This window comes from Halichoeres trimaculatus, unplaced genomic scaffold (assembly GCF_033239565.1).
Source record: "Halichoeres trimaculatus isolate MK-OKI-2021-1 unplaced genomic scaffold, fHalTri1.1 fHalTri1_scaffold_12, whole genome shotgun sequence".
Classification (NCBI taxonomy): Eukaryota; Metazoa; Chordata; class Actinopteri; order Labriformes; family Labridae; genus Halichoeres; species Halichoeres trimaculatus.
The window spans coordinates 29364433-29384487 of NW_027437190.1; the positions used below are offsets into that span (position 1 = coordinate 29364433).

General features: G+C 37.5%; 1 protein-coding gene across 1 annotated transcript in view; it reads left to right on the plus strand.

The window, feature by feature from the left end:
* thsd7ab (thrombospondin, type I, domain containing 7Ab) overlaps positions 1-19429 on the plus strand; it is a 271299-nt gene extending 251870 nt beyond the window's left edge. Inside the window, exons 26-29 of the mRNA XM_074683386.1 lie at positions 2613-2695; positions 5802-6018; positions 8989-9076; positions 16040-19429. Coding sequence (XP_074539487.1) covers positions 2613-2695; positions 5802-6018; positions 8989-9076; positions 16040-16130 — 479 coding nt within the window. The 3' untranslated portion in view covers positions 16131-19429. The remainder of the gene's footprint in view (positions 1-2612; positions 2696-5801; positions 6019-8988; positions 9077-16039) is intronic.
* The last annotated feature ends 626 nt before the right edge of the window (positions 19430-20055 follow it).

The following is a 20055-nucleotide window of genomic DNA, read 5'->3' on the forward strand; positions in this document are numbered from 1 at the left end:
GCACACTGTTCTAAAAAAGCTGGAGACTTATATCTATAAGGAGCAAAAGGTGGTGGGCGATGGCAGCCTGTTCAGCTATTCAGCCATGTAGAACATATGAACATGTGGTTTCTCAGCCAGAAGAGTTTCAAAAATAAACCTGAGAACTGCAGCGACACTGATCTATGGACACTGGGTTATTTATGCATTCAAGAGCCAGCAAAATATGACTGTCCAGGTGTTTCAGAAGGTGTTTTTACTCATATATATGTATCTAATAAAGGTTTACTTCAGTGTTGCATGAGTTCAGGCAGACATGGACAACGCTACATCAACTGCACTGAACACCAGCCTGTTTTAACAGTTAACATATACAAATCCAATCAGCAAATGGCTAAACTAAGCCTGCTAACTCAACCACTTGACAACCCAGCTCCTCCTTTAATGCTGTGTCTAACTTTGCTGCTGCTCTGCCTGCCTTGGTTTTTTCATGTGTGCATGAAAGAGATGGAGGGTGTGCTCTCCTCACCTCAGTCTTTAGCATTACACATAGGTGCATTGAATGGGAGGGGGCTTCTGGGCCCCTTTACAACCCACGTCATTGTCAAGATGTGCACGCTTTTTGGCAACAGTAGTAGCTCCAGTCCTTGAGATCAGTTCGCCTTCTTTTTTCAGCTTTAAATCAACCTTGTCCATGACTCAAGCCACTCATTCCCAAAGTGCCAATACTTACTTCTTTCATAAAATCATCAAAAGTCAATTGGAAAGTCTCCTTAAATGTTTTAGCTATGGTTAAACTGGCTCTGACTGGACGTAAATCATCTTAAAATCATCAAATCGCCATAAAAACTGGGCCATAATATTACACTGATAAACCAGCGACATTTGTGGCCGCTAGCTATTAAGTGCTAGTCTCAGTTAACCAGGTTTGGCTGGAAATGAATGATTACTTTGTGTAGTAGGGCTGTGACAATATTCTACTCTCAAGATTGGATTCTATTATGATTTTTGGGGGAGGCAATTCATTTTAAGTTACGGTTCTTCAATACTTGTGATTTTTGCGATTTTTAGTTTGCTTTTTGAACACCAGACCAGGTGAAAAAGTTAAATGGTGCTGATAATGTCTACAGACTATAGAGCCATATTTTTTTCATAAAATGCACTTCACGTGAGTCAGAGAGAAGTGGTAACTTTTTTCCAATCCAGTTTATAAACAAAGACTGAAATTAAGGGTTTGAATTTTTTTAAGAAAAGATTCTTTGACATTTTTGATATTGTCAAACACAAAATCTAGATATATATCGTTTTTTCGATACCCCTATTGAGTAGTTAAGGAAAAAGTTGGTTTGGGGCCGAGATTCTGACCAAATGCAACACTTAGGATTTCATATGGAAGGTAACTGATGAGAGGGGGTTTTAAGTAGTATTATTGGAAACATATTTCATATCGACAGTTAAACTTTAAATAAAAAAAAAAGTTGAACCAAAATGAAAACATGAAGATCACTTAAACAGTTCAAAGTTCATAGATCATAGTCTTAGGCTTCCATCTTAGAGTTAGATGGAAGCAAAATTAAACAAAAAAAAAGTGTTGTTTGTGTTCTTTTTGTTTGTTTTATTGGGATGCACTTTTTTTCTGTTTTGGGTTTCTACACATGCTGTAACAGGTTAGACTATAAATATGCAAAGACATGAGGTAGGACTAGAAAAGTTTCTGACTTCATCCTACAACCTTTAGAACAAGGTATAAAGATCTGTGTCATTAGAGTTGTTTATTTATTGTTTTTTTCCTGTTTAAACACATGGTACATCTTATTTATCTCTGTTTTGTTTTTGGGTTTTTTTTTGTTATGTTTTTTTCCTATTCAAATAAACAAACAAACAAATGAACTATGATAACGAACAATCCTAGAATACAAAACCATTGTTATTCTGACATATTTGGAGCAGTTCTCTGCCTGAACATGGTTTTCTGGCTCCTGTTTTATGACTTAGGTTTTATGTTTTGTTTTTGATGGTTTTTAAATGTCCACTGATAATGTAGCCATAAATATTAGGTGAGACGTTGCATTTCTCCCTGAAAAACATCCATCCACTCAATAGCTGTCCACTTGCTGATCATTTCCAACCACTTTCTGATTTCACTTAAATCTGGGAGTCATTTCTCATCCATCAAAGTGAGTTTTCTTCGGGAGGAATTGTAGTTTTTGTTGATGAACCTCCTTGTGTAGCTTTTCAAACCATTGTACTCCACAGTACTTCTGTTGCCAAAACACACTCACAGCTGTAACTGTTAACAAACAGTGAAGAAGTCTCTAAAACTCTGCATGCAGATAATAAATTATTTGACAAGAGTGAGCCAAACTGATATTTTTACTCCTGATTGAAGGTTACTCTGAATCCTTGAGCCTTTTACTGGAAAACAGTGGCATAATTTGTGCTTTCCTGTTGGCTATTGTCACAAACTGCTCCCTTCTGGAGGTCGTGTGGTTTCCTTTTATGCTTTACTTCAGGTTACAACACCATAACTGTCTGTCAGGAAAGAGTAAATCTACCAGGATTCACTTAATGTTTGTTGTATTCCTTTATTACATTGTGTTCCCTGTTTGATTTTATTGTCTGTTCACCTGCAGGAGGCTGTCCTCTCATGAACCTCCCAGTGGATAACAGCTCCTGTGACCCTCCCTGTCTCATGCCAAAGACTTTCTGCAGCGAGGTGAGCCGCTCCCTGTTATAACATCAACAATTCAGCTGTAAACAAAAGGAAGGGAAGGAAATGTCAGTGAGGAATATTTGGTTTGGAGGTGGAGATGCACAATAAAAACAGAGTAAACATAATAAAAGCAATAAAAACAACGCGGACCTGAAAGCACAGGTCCTCAGGTCTCTGCACTCGCTGTGACACTCGGCAGCAACAATTGAATCTGAAATCAGCGGGGACTGAAACGACACAAACACAAAGATGCTGAACCTATTTTCTGTAGTGTCACTCATCTCTGTGTACGAGATTCACCAGCTGGTTACGCTCACCGTGCGATATCTTGTTCCCTCAAAATGAACAAATTTGAACAAACACTAAGGGCAGAAAATCCGCTGTATTAGTAAACAGATTTAATAAGCGCAGAGTAAGCAGGTCAGTGATGTGATGAGGAGGGGGGGGGCTTAGCACTTCTGAGGTCAGCGGTTCAATCCCTGAACACGCTCCATAATTCTATGCTGAGTTTTCTGCTTGTGGAGGGTTATTCTGTTACTTTTAACCTCTGTAGCCTTTACACTTTCATTTTAAGAGTCTGAAAAATGAAAATCCACAAAAAAGTTTTGGGGTTGCTTTTGCTGTAGCAGGTTGCCTCAGCTGTCCAATAAAAGGCTTTTCTTTTGTGACTGGCAGGCTTAGATTGGTATTTAAAGTGTGTGAATGTTGTGAACAAATCTCTTATTTGAAATCCTTTTTTATCAAAGGTAAGAAGAAGTTAAGTTCAAGGATGGATTAAAAGACGTGATGCTGTCAGACACACAGTTATAACTTCAGCCCCTCACTTCCTGTCACATCTGACACAATCTGTGTTCACACTCAGTAACAAATTATCCAGCACTGAATCTATTGTCAGACTTCAGAGCAGAAGAGTGATGGAGGTGAAGAAGCCAAACTCTTGTTCAGGCTTCTTTAACACTTACATAAGAAATAAGCCTGACTAAATGTAACTGGCAGCTCTTTACACTTCTCAGTCTTTGTGGATTAAGTCATTACTTACCAAGATACTGATCACATTTTATAACAAGATGAAAGAGGTCACTTACTTTGATCAGGCACAGCACATTTAAGATTTAGGTTAAGGTCAGGTATGTCTGAATCATAGCCCAAGGTCTGTACAGCCTCCAGCTTTCATCTAACCATACATTTATTAAGGCACTGAAATGAATCATGTTTTAAATATGTGTAACTGCACAAAGTAAACCAAAGTCAATCTGCTAACTTCTTACTAGTCTACATAGGCTACTTGCATAAAGCCAGAGCTCTGTACATTCTGCAGAAACTCAACAACTCTTACAGCTGACGTCTGTAAATGATTGAATTTATCATAATGTGAGAGTTCAAAATAAGAATCAGAGGACACAGGAGTAAAGTTATGAAATAGTGCAGAAAAGCTTAAGATTGGTGTAAAAGAATGGTTTAGAATGCAGGTTGAGAAATATTTTGGGCTAAAAAAGTTGTTTTCACATCAAGATAGTCTCAAAAGCATCATTAAAAACAAGCCTGGCATAAAAAATCCTGACTTATTTCCCCAATGTCGCCCCCTAATGGAGAACTTTGTCTTTGGTTAGAATCTGAGTTCGCTGATGTTAACTATAGACTGTGTAATTAATGGACATAGTCTCCCCAGTGTCACCCGTCTGTTTCTGAAACAGACTTTTGAAGCAGATTGGCTACTGCGGCCATATTGGAAGTCAGTTAAACCGCGTTTCCACCAAGTAGACCGGTTCGGTTCATCGGTACAGCGCGCTTTTTGCAGCATTTCCACTGACTCATCCCGGGACAGATCCCTAAAAAGCGAGACGAGCCGACCTACTTTTTTGGGACCCTTTCGTATGGGTGCCAGACTGAACCGACCCGCTTTCGGAAGGTGGAGCAACACACTGCAGACCGTTGATTGGTCAAAAAATCCTCACTTACCCCGACAGCGGCTGCATTTCTCCTGGCGGCACACAGACTTCACTGAAACAAAGCTTGATCGCACTTTGTAACAGAGAGCTACATGCCAATCACAGAGAGGACAAAATGCTGCATATCTTCCATCGTTGCTCTTTGTTTACTGTGTCGCGTTTTTCTTCTTTGTTGGGTTTAGTAAGCTGCTACGGCGTCGCGCTATTGTTTAACAGCTGTGGCCTCCGGCATCCGGCTTACACGCTGCCCACCCGAGGGCACAGTTTGCTGTGCAAACACAAACAGAATCAGGCTTAACTGTACCAAACCGTCCCGAACCGTACTGAACCGACCCGAACTGCCTGGTGGAAACGCAGCTTTAGTCTGTCATGTGACCCGGCCTGTGCCTCTGATTGGACATGCTTGTGAGCTTAATATCTTCTGAACTATCGAGTTAGAAAAAAATTCAATAGTGAAATTAACAATTCCCACAGGAGTCATTATTTCAACCAGGCTCTAAATTTGTTCATTTCTGTTTTGAAGGCAGCTTTTTTTTTTTTTTGGCTTGGTGTGTATGTGACTTCAGGAACTTTTGGAGCCAGCCTCAAGCAAGCACTTCCGCATTGTCTCATATTTTTAGACTGGAGGTTGCCGCTTGATGTTAAAGCAGCATACAAAACTGCAGAAAACTGACCACTTATCGCCTGGTATCAGAAAAAATTGAGGTACAGATGAGGTTTGATTTTAAGTCTGCAAAGATGCACAATTTTTACAGAAATCAATCAAAAAATAGTTTACAAATAGAGCATTCATATTTTACCTTCAGGGTTAATAAGTAAGTCAGTAGGAGCTGCTGGCCCCTCTGTTTGACTTAAGTGAGGCTTTTAAATTTGTTTATAAGGATTTTTTTAATACATTGTCTCTAAAATTGATCAATTTGTATTGATTAAACTCAGTATCACCTCCCTGTGTGATGAAAACTCTCTGGTAGCAGCTTTTACACAGACCCAATGAATAAGAATCCTCGCACACACTCTCACTGCTGCTTGTGACCAACCTGTGGTGGGTCACTGAACCTGCAGCACCAGCCAGACCTCACCCGTCATCTTATTTTGGTCTCTTTCTGACTGTACTGTACCTTCATCTCAAACCAAACGTGATTCTCTGCTGCCCCCTGCAGGCCAACTTCTGCAGATGTGAGGCAGGCTTCACAGAGGTGTTATCTACAACCACTGGCCAGCTGGACCGCTGCGCCCCCATCCCCATCCTGGAGATCCCCACAGCCGGAGACAAGAGAGGGGATGTGAAGACCAGTCGTGCCATTAACCCCACCCTGCCTAGCACCATCCTGCCCGGACGCACCGGCCGGACCTGGTACCTGCAGCCCTACGGACCAGGTCAGGACATACAACACGCCACGCATCCTAACTTAAGATTTTAAAAATATCGAAAACACAAGAGAAGCATCCAGGCGTAAAGAAGTGCTAAAGAAGTGTTTATGTGCTGTCAAGTGAAAACCTTTAATCTCCAAACTGTCATGTTGAGGAGAACTTACCCAGCCTTAATGCACTCTTCAGAGGCGCCTATTTTCCAGTTGTCAAGTCGTAATTATAAAAACCACCTCACGAAAAAGCTTCTGAGTCAGAAATGTGGGGGAAGGCGCGAGGATAGTTGGTTTATATTTTTGGAAATGTTACTTTGACAGTGTAATTAATCTTTCACGACAACAGAAGAGTGGAATAAAAAAAAGCATGCAAACAATGACAGCTTAAAATATGGCCTGTATTTATTTACTGTCAATGTTGACAAATAGTCATCCGTCTAGAAGAAAGGTCACTATTTGTCACCTTTATGACTTTGTCTGTAAGTGAAAGTTTGGAGTTGAGAATTAAACAACCTCCATTTTTATTACGCTCTTTTTTTCCTTCCTAAGGCTGTTTAAAGAGAAAAGGTTTTAAAAACAACACATAAACCCAGTTTTTTTCAATCTGCAGATCCTCAAACTGAAGATGTTTGCATCGTAGATACACAGGGTATAATTTTAGCTCTGCAGAATTAATGTTGCTCTAATTAACATCTAACATTTGTTCCTGCAGCCGAGCATGACACCAAACTCGACACATTGAAAAACAGAGATATGCATCAGACATGTTCAAACTCTGCTTCCTAATCTCAAACTGCTGGTGTACATTAACTTTTCAGTGCTGCATCTGCAGAGAGCGTCGCGCCTGATGGTGCACGACGACAACAGAGACATTTAGGAAACACGAGTGCAGACCAGATTGAGTTATAGCTTACACACGTAGAGTTGCTCTTTTTTTGTGTATCTACCTAAATGTTTACTTGTTTTTGCAGCAGATTTGGGACAAATTTTTACTTTAAGAGAAAGAGATAAGACTTCACAGTAGTTTACAAATAACCGTGCAGTTAAACCATAAAAGTCTTTAAAGGCCCTGTGAGGACTTTATAAGTGATCCTGAAATAGTCTACCTTTTATATATTTGCCTGTTTATAATCCAGGATTTTCAATTAGATTATCAGCGCTAAAATTTACATATTTAGAAATGCTATTTCTCAGTATATGTTCTCAGGTCAGGGTCCGTGTAAATTTCGGTGAATGGATTTTTTCGGTTTAGAAAATGATATCAACAAAAAAAAAAAGGGTGGTTATGTGATTTTTGTTTTCAAATTTAGGAATGAAAAGTGAAAAACTAATATATATAAAAAAAATAGAGTGGTCACTTGATTTTTTGTTTTCGAATTAAGAAATTAAAAAAAGAAAAAAAAATGAGTGGTTTTTTTTTTTGTTTTTTTTCAGAGTTAATAAATGAAAATCAAAAAACCAGTATCCAAAAAAAAAAAAACTAAAACAAACTTGTGGTTATTTGATTTTTATTTCCAAATTGATCAATTAAAATTGAAAAACTGGTATAAAAAGCTAAACAAACACAAAACAAGTGATCATTTGATTTTTGTTTTCAATTTAGAAATGAAAATTGGAAAACTGGTATCAAAAAAAGCAAAAAAAAAAATGAGTAGTTACTTGATTTTTCATTTTTGAATTTAGAAATTAAAATTGATTATAAAACTAGTATTAAATAGTATTAAAAAAAGAAAAAAAAGAAGTTATTTGATTTTTATTTCCAAAATGATACATGAAAATAGAAAAACTGGTTAAAAAAATAAAAGAGGTTATTTGATTTTTCATTTATTAAAACTAAGAAATTAACATTGATTAAACTATCACAAAAACAAAAAACATAGTGGTTATTTGATTTTCATTTTCAAATCTAGAAATAAAAATTGAAAAACAGATATTAAAAAAAAGAGTGGTTATTTGATTACGTTTTCAAAGTTAGAAATGAAATTTGAAAAACCAGTATTAAAAATCAAAAAAACAAGTGGTTATTTAATTTTTGTTAACAGATTTAAAAAGGAAATTTGAAAAACCGGTTGCTTTTCATTTTTTAATTTCCAAAAACAGAATATAAAATTTCAGTTGACAGAAACAAAAAAAACACCTGTTTTTTTATACTGTGCAACTGAAAGCTGCTTTTCAAAGTAAGAGCGCCAGTCAGGACGGTGCTGTGTAGGCTAAAACATGGGTGACCCCAAACAAAGACAGCTTGTCATTTTGATCCTCATAAGGACCCTATGAACCCTTGGGCCCATGTCAAATAAATAAGTAAGATATACATACAAACTAAAAGCATTCAATATCTTGGTTTGTAATCTTGTATAAGCTGTTAACTTTACACAATCTCTGCAAGTTTGATGATGTAAGATACTGAGGCTGAGACAGTATAAACCTGACGTTTTGCTTCATGGTAAGGCTAAGTCCTTAGCATTGATCCAATTCGGGTCTCTGCAATGTGCACTCCATTTATGACACCCCTTCATCATTCTTCTTTCATATGTAGGTCCTGTCGGAGAAATTAAATACAAAACAAACAAAGAAACAAACAAGCGCGACCTCCTCATTAAAATCGGACAATGCAATGGGTGTACATGCTTTTTTTGTATTATGGGATTTGTCTTTGTTGAGATTTGTTTTATACAAATACATGTTTCGTAACTTAATTATTATTTTTTTTTATATTGTTTTCTGAACGGAAAATCCAATTACCAAAATATCCACGGGCCAGGTCAGAGAACAAAAGAAAAAAGTATTTTTTTTAGTATTGAAACACAAAGACATCACATATTAGACATAAATACATGAATAAAGTGCTACTGAAACAAAAGCAAAAGCGATGTGTGAACATTTCTTCAGCTGTTCAAGAGTTAACTGTTGCAGCATTTCTTGGCTGTTGGTATCATGTTCACGTGTAAACAGAGAAACTGACACGCCACCTCCTCCTCCACAGATGGGAAGCTGAAGATGTGGGTGTACGGTGTAGCAGCTGGAGCCTTTGTGCTCCTCATATTCATAGTGTCTATGATATACCTAGCTTGGTGAGTTGAAGAGTTTAATTTCCCCTTTCTATCATCATCCCCATTCATTAAACCCAATTCCCATTTTCCCATCATGCTCTGAGGTAGACAAGTGTCCCCTCCCGTCCGTGTCGTCCAGCCCCGCTCTCGTCACCATTTGTTTGTCATGATTTCATTTGTTTTCCTTCCTTCATGCCGACTCCTTGTGAGAGCAGCAGCTACTGTGCCAAACTGCATCGCTCTCTTAAAGCCCAAGAGTCGGACGCCAACGGGACAGCGGTCTGGTTGGGCCGAAATGCACACGAGATGACTTACACCTGTCCCGATTGCCAAGAGCTGGCTCAGAGCAGCAGCAGCAGCTAATGAGGATGTGAAGGGTTCAGCCCAACCCCCAAATACAGCTTCCAGTAAAAGCACCTGCAGTCCTTGACCTCACCTCGTGACCTCTCTACAGAGTCACATGTCCTGCCTGACTAGCTGAGTGAAGGTGCTGGTGAAGGTGAGGACTAAATATTTAGGGATAGTGAGTCTCCTTAGATTAGAGCCTGTAGAGCACACAGATAGATACTGAGTTTAGAAAAAGCTCTTGTTCACTAGATGAAGTTTTACTTTCCAAAATATACCTCCCTTTGAAGGAGCCTGTTTCTTATTTAGTGTGTTATATCCCCTCCTGATGTCTGTGAAGTTTTGCCCAGTTTAAAGGTAGCTAAAGCAGTAGGTACATGCAGCCGGATAAATGTCAATTGGAAATGACTTAAAAAACTTAAATTAGCATGTATCCGAGCCTTCTCAGGATGGAGAGAATAACAGTGGCGGAAATAACAGTGAGATCTTTCAAATTCAGGAGCAGTTTTGCTTGTTTCAGTACTTGCAAAGCGTTGGATCAAACTATCAAACACAATCAGCTTCAATAATGAGTCTGTTGATTAAAAACTTTCAGCACAATGCATCCCTCTCAAATAGTTTTAGATCATCATTAGATACTTATTTGATGAGGAAATTTTAACACATATTTGAAGCTAAACTAGGGCGAAGAACCTCTTCCATGTTTGAACAGCTGTTGTAAACTGGATGTTCACTGACACGTTCAGCTGAAGGTCTCCACTTTACAGGGTCACTCTTTAATAGGGGTGGGGGAAGAAATCATCATACGATTTATCAGGATTTTTGGTTTGGCAATATCAAAAAGGGGATTCTTTGCCAAAAAATCCTTTTTTTTCCAAATTCAAATTCTTTATTTCAGTCTTTGTTTATAAACTGGATTGGGAAAAAGTTACCACTTTTCTTCAGCAGAGGGTGAAATGTTTCTCTCTGCATTTCATGGGAAAATATGGCTCCTGATATGGTCTGAAGACATTATCATCATTTAACTTTTTCACATGGTCTGGTGTCAAAAAAGCAAACAAAAAATTGTAACTATCGAAGAATAACAACTCAAATGGAATCAGCACCCCAAAAATCGTGATAGAATTGAATCCCGAGAATAGCATATCATCCAAGCCTTACTCTTTAAACTGTTAAACCAGGGGCTGACAGAGACCAAGACCATTGTTTATGAGTTATTAAGCCAAGTTGAACACATCTGTGTGTGATCTTATTGTGGATGGAGTAAGAGTAAAAAAAACACTGTGGATGCTCCACCAATTAGAAGCATTCAGCTTGTAGGCCCCGTCCCCCAAAGTCCCTTCTGGAAAGTACATCCTGTAAAGGCACCTACAGAGGAATTGAAATACTTGTTGCTAATGGTCTTGCTTAACTTTGTAGGTCACATGGATAGAAGAGCAAACAGGAAGTGTTTTCAATTCAATGAGAATTTAATATAGTAATATTTTGATCCAGAATCTTCCTGAAGTTTGTTTGAAAATTCAACTTTTTGTGGTAGAATCTGGAGAGACCATAACATGGGGTGCTAGCTTGGCTAACAGGCTTGTTTATCTACTTTTAACACAAAGTGAATCAGTATAATGTCATTCTGTTTCACTAAGGTTTTCCTTTATATAAATATGAAGTAGATTTTAGGTTTTCAGACAAAAATTAGTTCATCCCAGGTAGGCTACAAGTAGTCTCTTTACAGTTTCTATCTATTCATATAGAAAGGCACTTACATTGGATGCAATTGTAAGTAGTAGTTGTAGTAAGATCTGTTCAGTCTTTAAACATGATCCATTTTTTCACAATTTTAAACAAACCCAAATTTTTTGAAAAAAACAAAACAACAACAACAACAAAAAAACGAAGTATTTGTGTGAAGTATTGATAAGTGGCAACAAATCATCCCTTCTTTGTTTCATAAACAGCTAAAACTAGGGATGCACCAATCCAGATTTTCTGGTTCTGATACCAATACCTGGGCTTTACATATCGACCAATACCGATACCAATGCAATACCAGTGTTTAATCATAACCTGCATGCCCTACAGTGGGATAAGACTGATATTGTCTTGGGTAAAATGCAAAAAAATGAGTAGATAGAATTACTGAAGTTAATATTTATTTAAAATATGAAATATTTAAATGATTATCAGCAAAACAAAGCTTTAGAATGTACAGAAATTCTAGTTAACTTTAAACTTTTACAATCTATAGACTGGCTAAAAAATTAAAAAAGTGCATCATAGGTAACATTTCAAGTAGTCAAGAGCACCAGAAAGGCTTTCATTTTTTAACTGCAAGACAAAATAAAAACAGAGCAAAACAAAAGACAACACAAAGAAACACCAATACAGTCAGTCTATTTTTCCAGACTCTGTTTTTATGTTTAATGTACAGACACAAATTTGTCTGAATGTTAAATCCCCCAAACATCAAACTACTCCCTCTCATTCAAACAGTAAAACACAACTTCAACCTGCGGAAACCAGAAGCACATCACACTCTTCAATCACACAGGGACATGATTCACACTTACTCTGTGTTATTACACTCCGGTGAGTGTGTCAGTGTGTGTATCTCTGAGGTTTAAACTTCTTTCCGTTGGTCAGTGTAGATTAGTTGAAGCCTCCATTGAAAGCATAGATCTCCTTCACAGCGCATCAAAGAAACAATGAGGTAAAACAACATAAAGGGACCTAAACCAAACTCCCCAAAGTCTCATTCGTTAGCTCTCCTGCATGATGTCACACTGCCCTCTTGTGGCTGAAAGAGGAAATGGTTCATCACACTCCCTTTTTATTTCCTTCCCATTTCATTTCACCTGCCAAATCAAGATCTCATTATCCTTCCACACATCATACATATTGATGCTTTTTCCTCTGTACTCAGCTTTTAAAGAATCACGGTGCCAGTGTCAGCTGGCTTTAACTTCTTAAATATGTTGATTTGATGCTTTTCACTGCTTATCCCGGGGTTGTAGCTGGACTAAAAAATGAACACAATGTCACTTTAAACCTTTGGAAATTATGTCCGGGACTTGAAATAATTGTAAGGAGGAATGTAAAGGATGATTTTGCAGATATTTTGCAGAATACTGATAGCAGTAAATCAATATTTGAAGTGCTGTGGTATTTCAGTCAGTGTTTGTGAACATGAGAAACTCGGCAAAGCCACAGGGAATAGATCGGGGACGATTTATGTGGCAGCAGAGGAAGTTTGCTGATGATTCATGTTTACTCTGTAGTGATTCTGTCAGTTCCTCATCACAGGAACGACTCACAGAAAAATCCCCAGAGTGCTCTTCTGATTGTCTTTACCGTATTTACAGGAAATTATTCACTTTGAATTGTCTCCATGCTCCAGAGACCGTCACACCACGAGTGTGTGTGAGTGTGTGTGTGTACACCAGCTTTGAAAACAAGTTTGTAGAGAAGTTTTCTTTGTATTAATTGGACAGTCCTGCATTCAAACGAGGCTGAAACTGCAGATAAAAGGTTTGAGAAATCAAAATTTAAGGATCTAAAGAGAGCGCAGTTAAATATTATCTCTATCCCATTTTACAGCCAGTCTCTCAGGGTTTTAAAATACAGCATTTCTGAGGATTTCTATCATTATGCAGCATTTTACTTTGAGCTGCGAGGTGATCTTGTTTTTAACTCAGAGCTGACAGTTCAGAAAGCAGGAGTCACATCATCTCTCTTTAAAAGAAGCTTTTTTTTTCCCCTGGAGGGATGGAATGCAAATTAACTCATGAAGACTTTTACTATTTTTATATCAAAATCTTTCTGTCTGAAACCTGGGTGATACACAGCAGAGCAATGGTTACTACTATGTGTAGTTTTTAAGGGTTAAAAGAGGAACAACTATCGTCTTTTATAATAGTGGAAAGTTTTTATCATTGAAAGTCTCCTGGTTGTTTACAAAAACTTGAATTTTTTGGATCATGCAAAGTAAAGCTGATACAACTCTCAATCCTCTTTGGCAATGAGCACTAATTTTGTTTGAAAGAAAGCAAAAACTTTTTCAACACCTTCAAACATGCTTTACTTTGGGTGAATTTTCTCTTTTTACTTTATTCTAATTTTTACAGTCATCAAAGAGTTCCTATGATACTTTTTTAAATCGTAAAAACGTAATGAAAGATTGAATTTCACCACTAAACCTGTATAAAGTTTCAAACAATGAGATAAAAGTGTTACTGGATGTACTGCACAAGCTGTCCCCAATGTGTGACATCACAGATTGGTGAAGCTGCAAGACAAGCAGCAGAATAGTTACATAGTTACAACAAGGAAGGCACCAATCCAACTTTTTTGTCTTGGGCTTTGGGTATCAAGTGATACCGATAATGATCCACAGAGGTGTCAAAAGTGTTCACATCCATTCCTCGAGTAGAAGTATAGATAGTAGGGTTTGAAAATACTTTTGTAGAAGTTAAAATATCAACTCTAGTTTTTTACTCAAGTAAAAGTGTAAAAGTACTGGTTTCAAAACTACTTAAAGTAAAAAAGTAAAAGTGTAAGGGGAACAAATGCCATTAAAGACAAAAGCCTAGGCTACGCCACAAGGGCCTTAAGTGTACCCCCTCAACAATTGGGTGATGTGATGGAGACTATGTCCATGTTTTATAAAGAGTAGGGTTTAACTAAACACAGGCTAGATCACTTCAAACTAATCGAGGCGAGCCAAAATTTTTGATTACTCCATTAAGACCCCCACCCCACCACAGGTAAGTCAATGCATGTTGACTGACATTCATGATGAACAAAGGGGTTCACCTGGCTAAAGTAAAATAAATGTTTGAGTGAGAACTTCACTGTGCCTTATTATTCCAACTCATGCTGAGGCAGTGTTATGTTTATACCTCTAATCCAACCGCAATGAATGGCACAGTTTATCTGGAAAGGTTTTTATTTTCTGTGTGTGTTTGTATTGTTCTTCTTTTTTTTTTCTTTTTGACAGGCTGGAATGAAAACAAGCCGAAATGAAACAGGAGAAACAAGGGTATTTTTAAACTGTAGGGAGCAGAAAGTAGATATTTGTCTGAAAATGTTAAGAGTAGACATAAAAAGTCAGAAAAAAATAATTAATCCAGTTAAGTATAAATAAATATCCAAGATTTCTACCTAGGAAAGGTGACAAAGTATTTTTACTTAGTTACTTGACACCTCTGCTGAGCTGATACCAGTGTTAAAACAACACCCTGTATGTCCTGCTGTGGGATAAGACCGGGAATGTTTGGGTAAAAGGCAAGAAAATGAGTACATGTGGAATTTACTTAAACTATAAAACGTTTACATTATACCAGAAGTCTGTTAAAAACATCGCCTCTGAACTTACAGATATTATTATTCAGTCATAAACTTTTATATCCTGTAGACTGCTAATGCAGCTAAAAACGCCTTTACACCACAGAGCCTCTGCTGTTAGCCGCTGCCGTGCTTTGCAGGATCATGATCAGAGCTTCCCTAGTTGCAACAGATACAAATATAGATATCACACTCAAAACAAGTATACACAACAGCTACCTCCAGTTTTCAAATACCTTTCGATACATCTGACAAAACATCTGAAGACAGAAGCATGTGCTTCCAAATCATTCAAGATCTGCTTAAAAGTGTTTAATGAGCCTAGTTCACTAAGTTTCAAGTCTTTTGTACTTCATTACAGCTAAGAGGAGCAGAAAACTTGATAGTTTTTTTGATCTTTTTTTTTTTTTTTTGGAAAGTTCTACATAAAGAAAGATATTTAATCAGCACAGTGGTCCCCCTACATATCAAAAACAGCAAATTAAACAAATACAGGGGTGAAAATATATTGTTAACCTTGCATCTGAAATGAAAAAAATTAACATATGAAAATTAAAAAATATGTATTTAAAAAAATGGAATTAATGAAATCAAAATTAAATTAAATTAAAAAAAAATAATAATAAAAAGGAAAAAATATTGTCAACACTTATATCAAGAAAGTGTTTTGTTTGTTCTGTTTTTGTTTTGTTGATGTAATTTTGCACTTATGTTGGGGGTTTCTTTGCTAATCATCATTCTGTTAAAAAAAAAAAAAACATTTAATGCAAAGCTATTTTTTGTTTTTGTCTGATCGGGTGTTTATTCAATCATTTTGTGAGTGAAAGGGGAAGATACCATAAAACTTTCTCTTCTTTCTGCTCCTTTTCATTTATTTTGAGATTTATTTTATGCAGGAGTAAGGTTCTGCTGAATTTGCCTCTCTTTTCAGAACAAGATACTTCCATATTTCTTTTTAGACACAGTATTTCAGCTAAACATGAGATTTCACTTAAAGACGAACAAAATCAAATCAGTTTGGGTTTTTTTCTAGAAAGGTTAAAAGGTCAGCTTTGTTTCTTTTTGGGTAGGGTCATCTCCTGTGGCTAGTGTGACGTATGATTATTATATTGTGTTATCTGCTGCAAAATTTGATTTAAAAAATCTGCTTTTTTCTTGTGTTTGAGCAAATTTCCATGCACTAGAATCAGTCCCGCATTCTGTCACCACATTTAGCCGTTTTAATCTGCAACAAACTGCAGCTTGCTTTCAGGATTTTTTCCACTTGTGTCTCTGACTTAGTTTTCTTCTTTTCTTTTACAGCAAAAAGCCAAAGAGACCTCAGAGACAGAGGCAACAAAACAACCGACTAAAACCTCTGACTCTCGCCTACGACGGGGACACGGACATGTAGTCCTCCAGGAGACGCTTCACCGAGCACTTCACCTGTCAAAGAGACCCACTTCATCACAGCCGTTGCAGTGAGGGACATGGATGTTTGCAGCGTGAATGGACACGTCACAGAGCGGAGAAATTACAGAAAATCCTCTTAGCAGAGACACTGCTGGGGTTTAACCATTTCAAGTCCAGCTCCATTCACTCCCCACTTTGTTTTTTCAACTGTTTTCTTTCGCTTGAGCCGTCATGACCTCCACCGTGTTCAATGAAATGCCTTTTTTTGGCCCTCCTTCACATCTCTGTAAAGAAAAGACTCATTTCAGAGACAGAAAAGGCTCCCCAGCCATCTCTGAACATGGCAGCACAAGCTCCAACTCTTCCCCCGCGCTTTTCTGCTTGTCCCTAAAAATGCTGAGTAGCTGGAGGCTTAGGATGCTCTGACGGTTCGTACGTTGCCAAAAGTCACCGCAGGGAAGAGGAGGAGGAGGAGGGAGAGGAAAATCTCCATAAAAAGGTTTGGATTGCTTTTTTCTCAATCCTCAACTGGGTTTTGACTCAAATCTCTTTTACAGTCTTGAACAAAGGAAGGCATTTCTTCTCCTCCCTTTTTTTTTTTTTTTTTGCTTGATTTGAGGCGCACAGGCTCGTGTTTGTGGGATAAACTGATCTGTATGATGCTGATGGAGAAGTAGCCTGCAATCAGTTGTTCATGGAAACTTCCGCCTGCCTCCACCCTTTTCTGCGTTTCAGGCTCTACATTGCACTATATTAGTGCAGCATGATATGCACATGTGACTTCTACCTTCTATTGCCATAAGAACACTGCCTCTTCCACAGACAGACACTAACTAACACCGAGTAGAGGATCAGCTACGTAAAGGTCAGCATTCAAAAAGGGCAACAGGAAACAACGTTTAGATGTGTCACAGTCTACAAAAACAGGTGTGAATCTCCAGTAAATAGATGTATAGCTTTTATTTCTCATATCGGATCTTTTTGGTTGTAGTAAAGTACATTTTGTGGTTTGTAGATTTCATCTGGTGTTGATCACGTTACTTTGGCCCAAATAAAGATTAATCTATGATATCAGCGAGGTGACTTCTTAAGATTCACCTTTTTGATTTTAAAAGTTGTTTTTAACCATGAGAAATTTAAATTAAAAGTCTGATTCTTTTTCGTTTTTACCTAATGTGGGAACCTGAAGTTTTGCAGTGATTAAAAAAAAGAAAGGCCAATAAATTTTAACTGTTCATGTCATGCAAATGTCATTTCTGCCTTACTGACGATAACGAACTAACAGTCCTGTAACACCGTTTGTAATACTTGAATGGGGCACACTTTAATCATCATATACAAGTGTTCACTTAGATATCAGGAGGACTAATCTGTCTTTTCTTTTAAAGGTGCAGTGTGTAGAGTTTAAGTGAATTTAACTGAAAAAAGTTTTTAAATTAAAGAATAGTCATCTAGGTATGAAAAAATGTTTAGTATTTGTTCTGTTTGACTCAGCCATTTACGTTTTACCATGAGTCTGTGGAGCGAACAAATTAGTTGCATTCACGTCTTTGTATTTTGTGTGGCAACACAAAGACAATAAAGAAGAGTGGTTAATGTGCAAAAGAGACGTTGTAGATAACAGTTTGGATGGTAAAAAAGTAGGGGTGGGAGAGAAAATCAAAATTAGATATGTGTATACAGGAGGTCCTCGACTTACATGGTTCTCGACTTGCGTCGTTTCAACTTTATGACACCAATAAATATATCTGTGACAAATGTGGCAGCACAGAGAAGATGAAGAACAGAGTCGTTGATTTGCAAAAGAGAAATTTAAAATAACAGTTTTGATGGTAAAAAATAGGGGTGGGAGAGAAAATCAGTATTAGACATACAGGAGGTCCTCGACTTACGTGTTTCTCGACTAATGTGGTTCTCGACTTTCGTGTTTTGGCGTTACGATGTGTATGTTAGAAAATAGAGAAGGTTTCCAAGTTAAGTTGCTCTGTGCGTAAGTTCCTACAACGCGTACTAGTTTTTGACGCAGAGTGTGTATGAATACACAGCTACACAGTGCTACCCAGTCATCGGGTCGTCCACTTTGTCTCGAGTCGCGTCACAGTGTAGATTGTCTGTTTTAATTGAAATGTCTATTTCATTGTCTGTACTTTTTCCCCATGAATATTAAGTATAATACATGTATTTGGATAGTTATTCAGAGATTGAGGGAGTATTTAGGGTAAAAATCCGACTTGCGCGGAATTTCGGGTTACGATGCATCTTGTTCGTAACACGAGGACCGTCCGTATCAGGAATTTTTGTTTGATAGTATCAAAACCATGATTCTTTGTCAAAAAATTGTTGTTGGTTTTTTTTTTTTTTTTTTTCAGATTTAAATTCTTCATTTCAGTCTTTGTTTATAAACTGGATTGGAAAAAAGTTACCACTTTTCTCCAGCAGAGGGCGAAATGTTTCTCTCTGACTTTTGTGATATGCATTTTATGGAAAAATATGGCTCCTGATATAGTCTGTAGACATTATCATTATCATTTAACTTTGTCCCATGATCTGGTTTTAAAAAAGCAAACCAAAAATCTTAAATATCGAAAAAATTGCCATTTAAATCGAATCGGCACCCCAAAAATTGTTATAGAATCAAATCACGTGAAAAGCATATCATCCCAGCCCTAGTAAAAAATTTGACTAATGGAAGATCATACTTATTATACTTACAGATTTTTTTGTTCTCCAGGCCACCGTCCCTTCACCGATACGAGTGTTAACTTGCTACATACTATTGCTGAATATTCCAGTTTCTACACACTGTACCTTTAAATTCACAAAGCAAAGTGTTGTTCGAGTTTTCTCATCTAGTTATCGGTATCATAGGTGCTCTCACAGTTTTCACCACATGAGGTGAGATATAGCTAAAAAGAAAACAATCTGTAAAAACATGTGAATAATACGAAAACACGTTTCTGCTGAGTTCAACGTTAAAGCAAACTGGTGTGGAGAATGTTTACTTTTTTTGTTGTGGGATTTGTAAATAACAGCGATTTTTTTATTTTTTTGAAGAAAAAAAATATCAAAGTATGTGTACATTTATTTTGTATTGCACAGAAAATGTTTAGTTTGAATATTGCAAAGTTGGGTGTGTGGTTTTTGCTGATTGTTGTTACCATGATGCAAGTTGTATGTTATGTGGAAAAAATATGGGGGGAGAGAAAAAGAAGATAAAGAGGAGAGGGTCGGCTGTTTTTTTGTACAGGATGTTTATATGTATGGTAAGAATTACTGACAATAAATGAGGACAACGGTTGTAAACACACAATGAAAGCTTGGAGCCCATTTTTTAAATTTTCTCTTCTTGTTAGCTTCTGACAGAGAGCAGGTCAATCTGTGTAGATTATTTTAAATGAACGGCTTTAACAGACCCTTCCTGTCTGAACGTAAACAACTCATCTTCTTCTCGTTGAAAGTGGGGGTTAATGCTTTCTCATATTTTAAACATGGATATAAAGTGACAATGCTGGAGGTTCAAACAAAGTATGGAGATTTTCAAACCCCTACATATCCCTAAATTGTGGAAATGTCTAAGTCAGTCAGTTAACAGCTCAGAAAGCTCTGTCATGAAAAAAAAACCACAAGATCTTAAAGATCCTCATAAGACTTGCTGTAACAATGAGGTGATTTAATAAGGATCACACAAGGAACTGGTTCATGACACTTTGAGGGGGGTGGGGCCCATAGCTCCACCCCCTGACAGGTTCCAGATGGCTAGCCAATCAGAGAACGTTTCCATGAAGCTTACAGCTAAGGGGCGAAACAGAGCAGTAACACCAGAAACCGTGGGGGCAGTGTTGCCGTTACTACCCAATACAAAGCTTTAGTGAAACACGAAGAAGAAACAACAATGGCGGGACTTTCGCGATGTGTTAAACCCATGG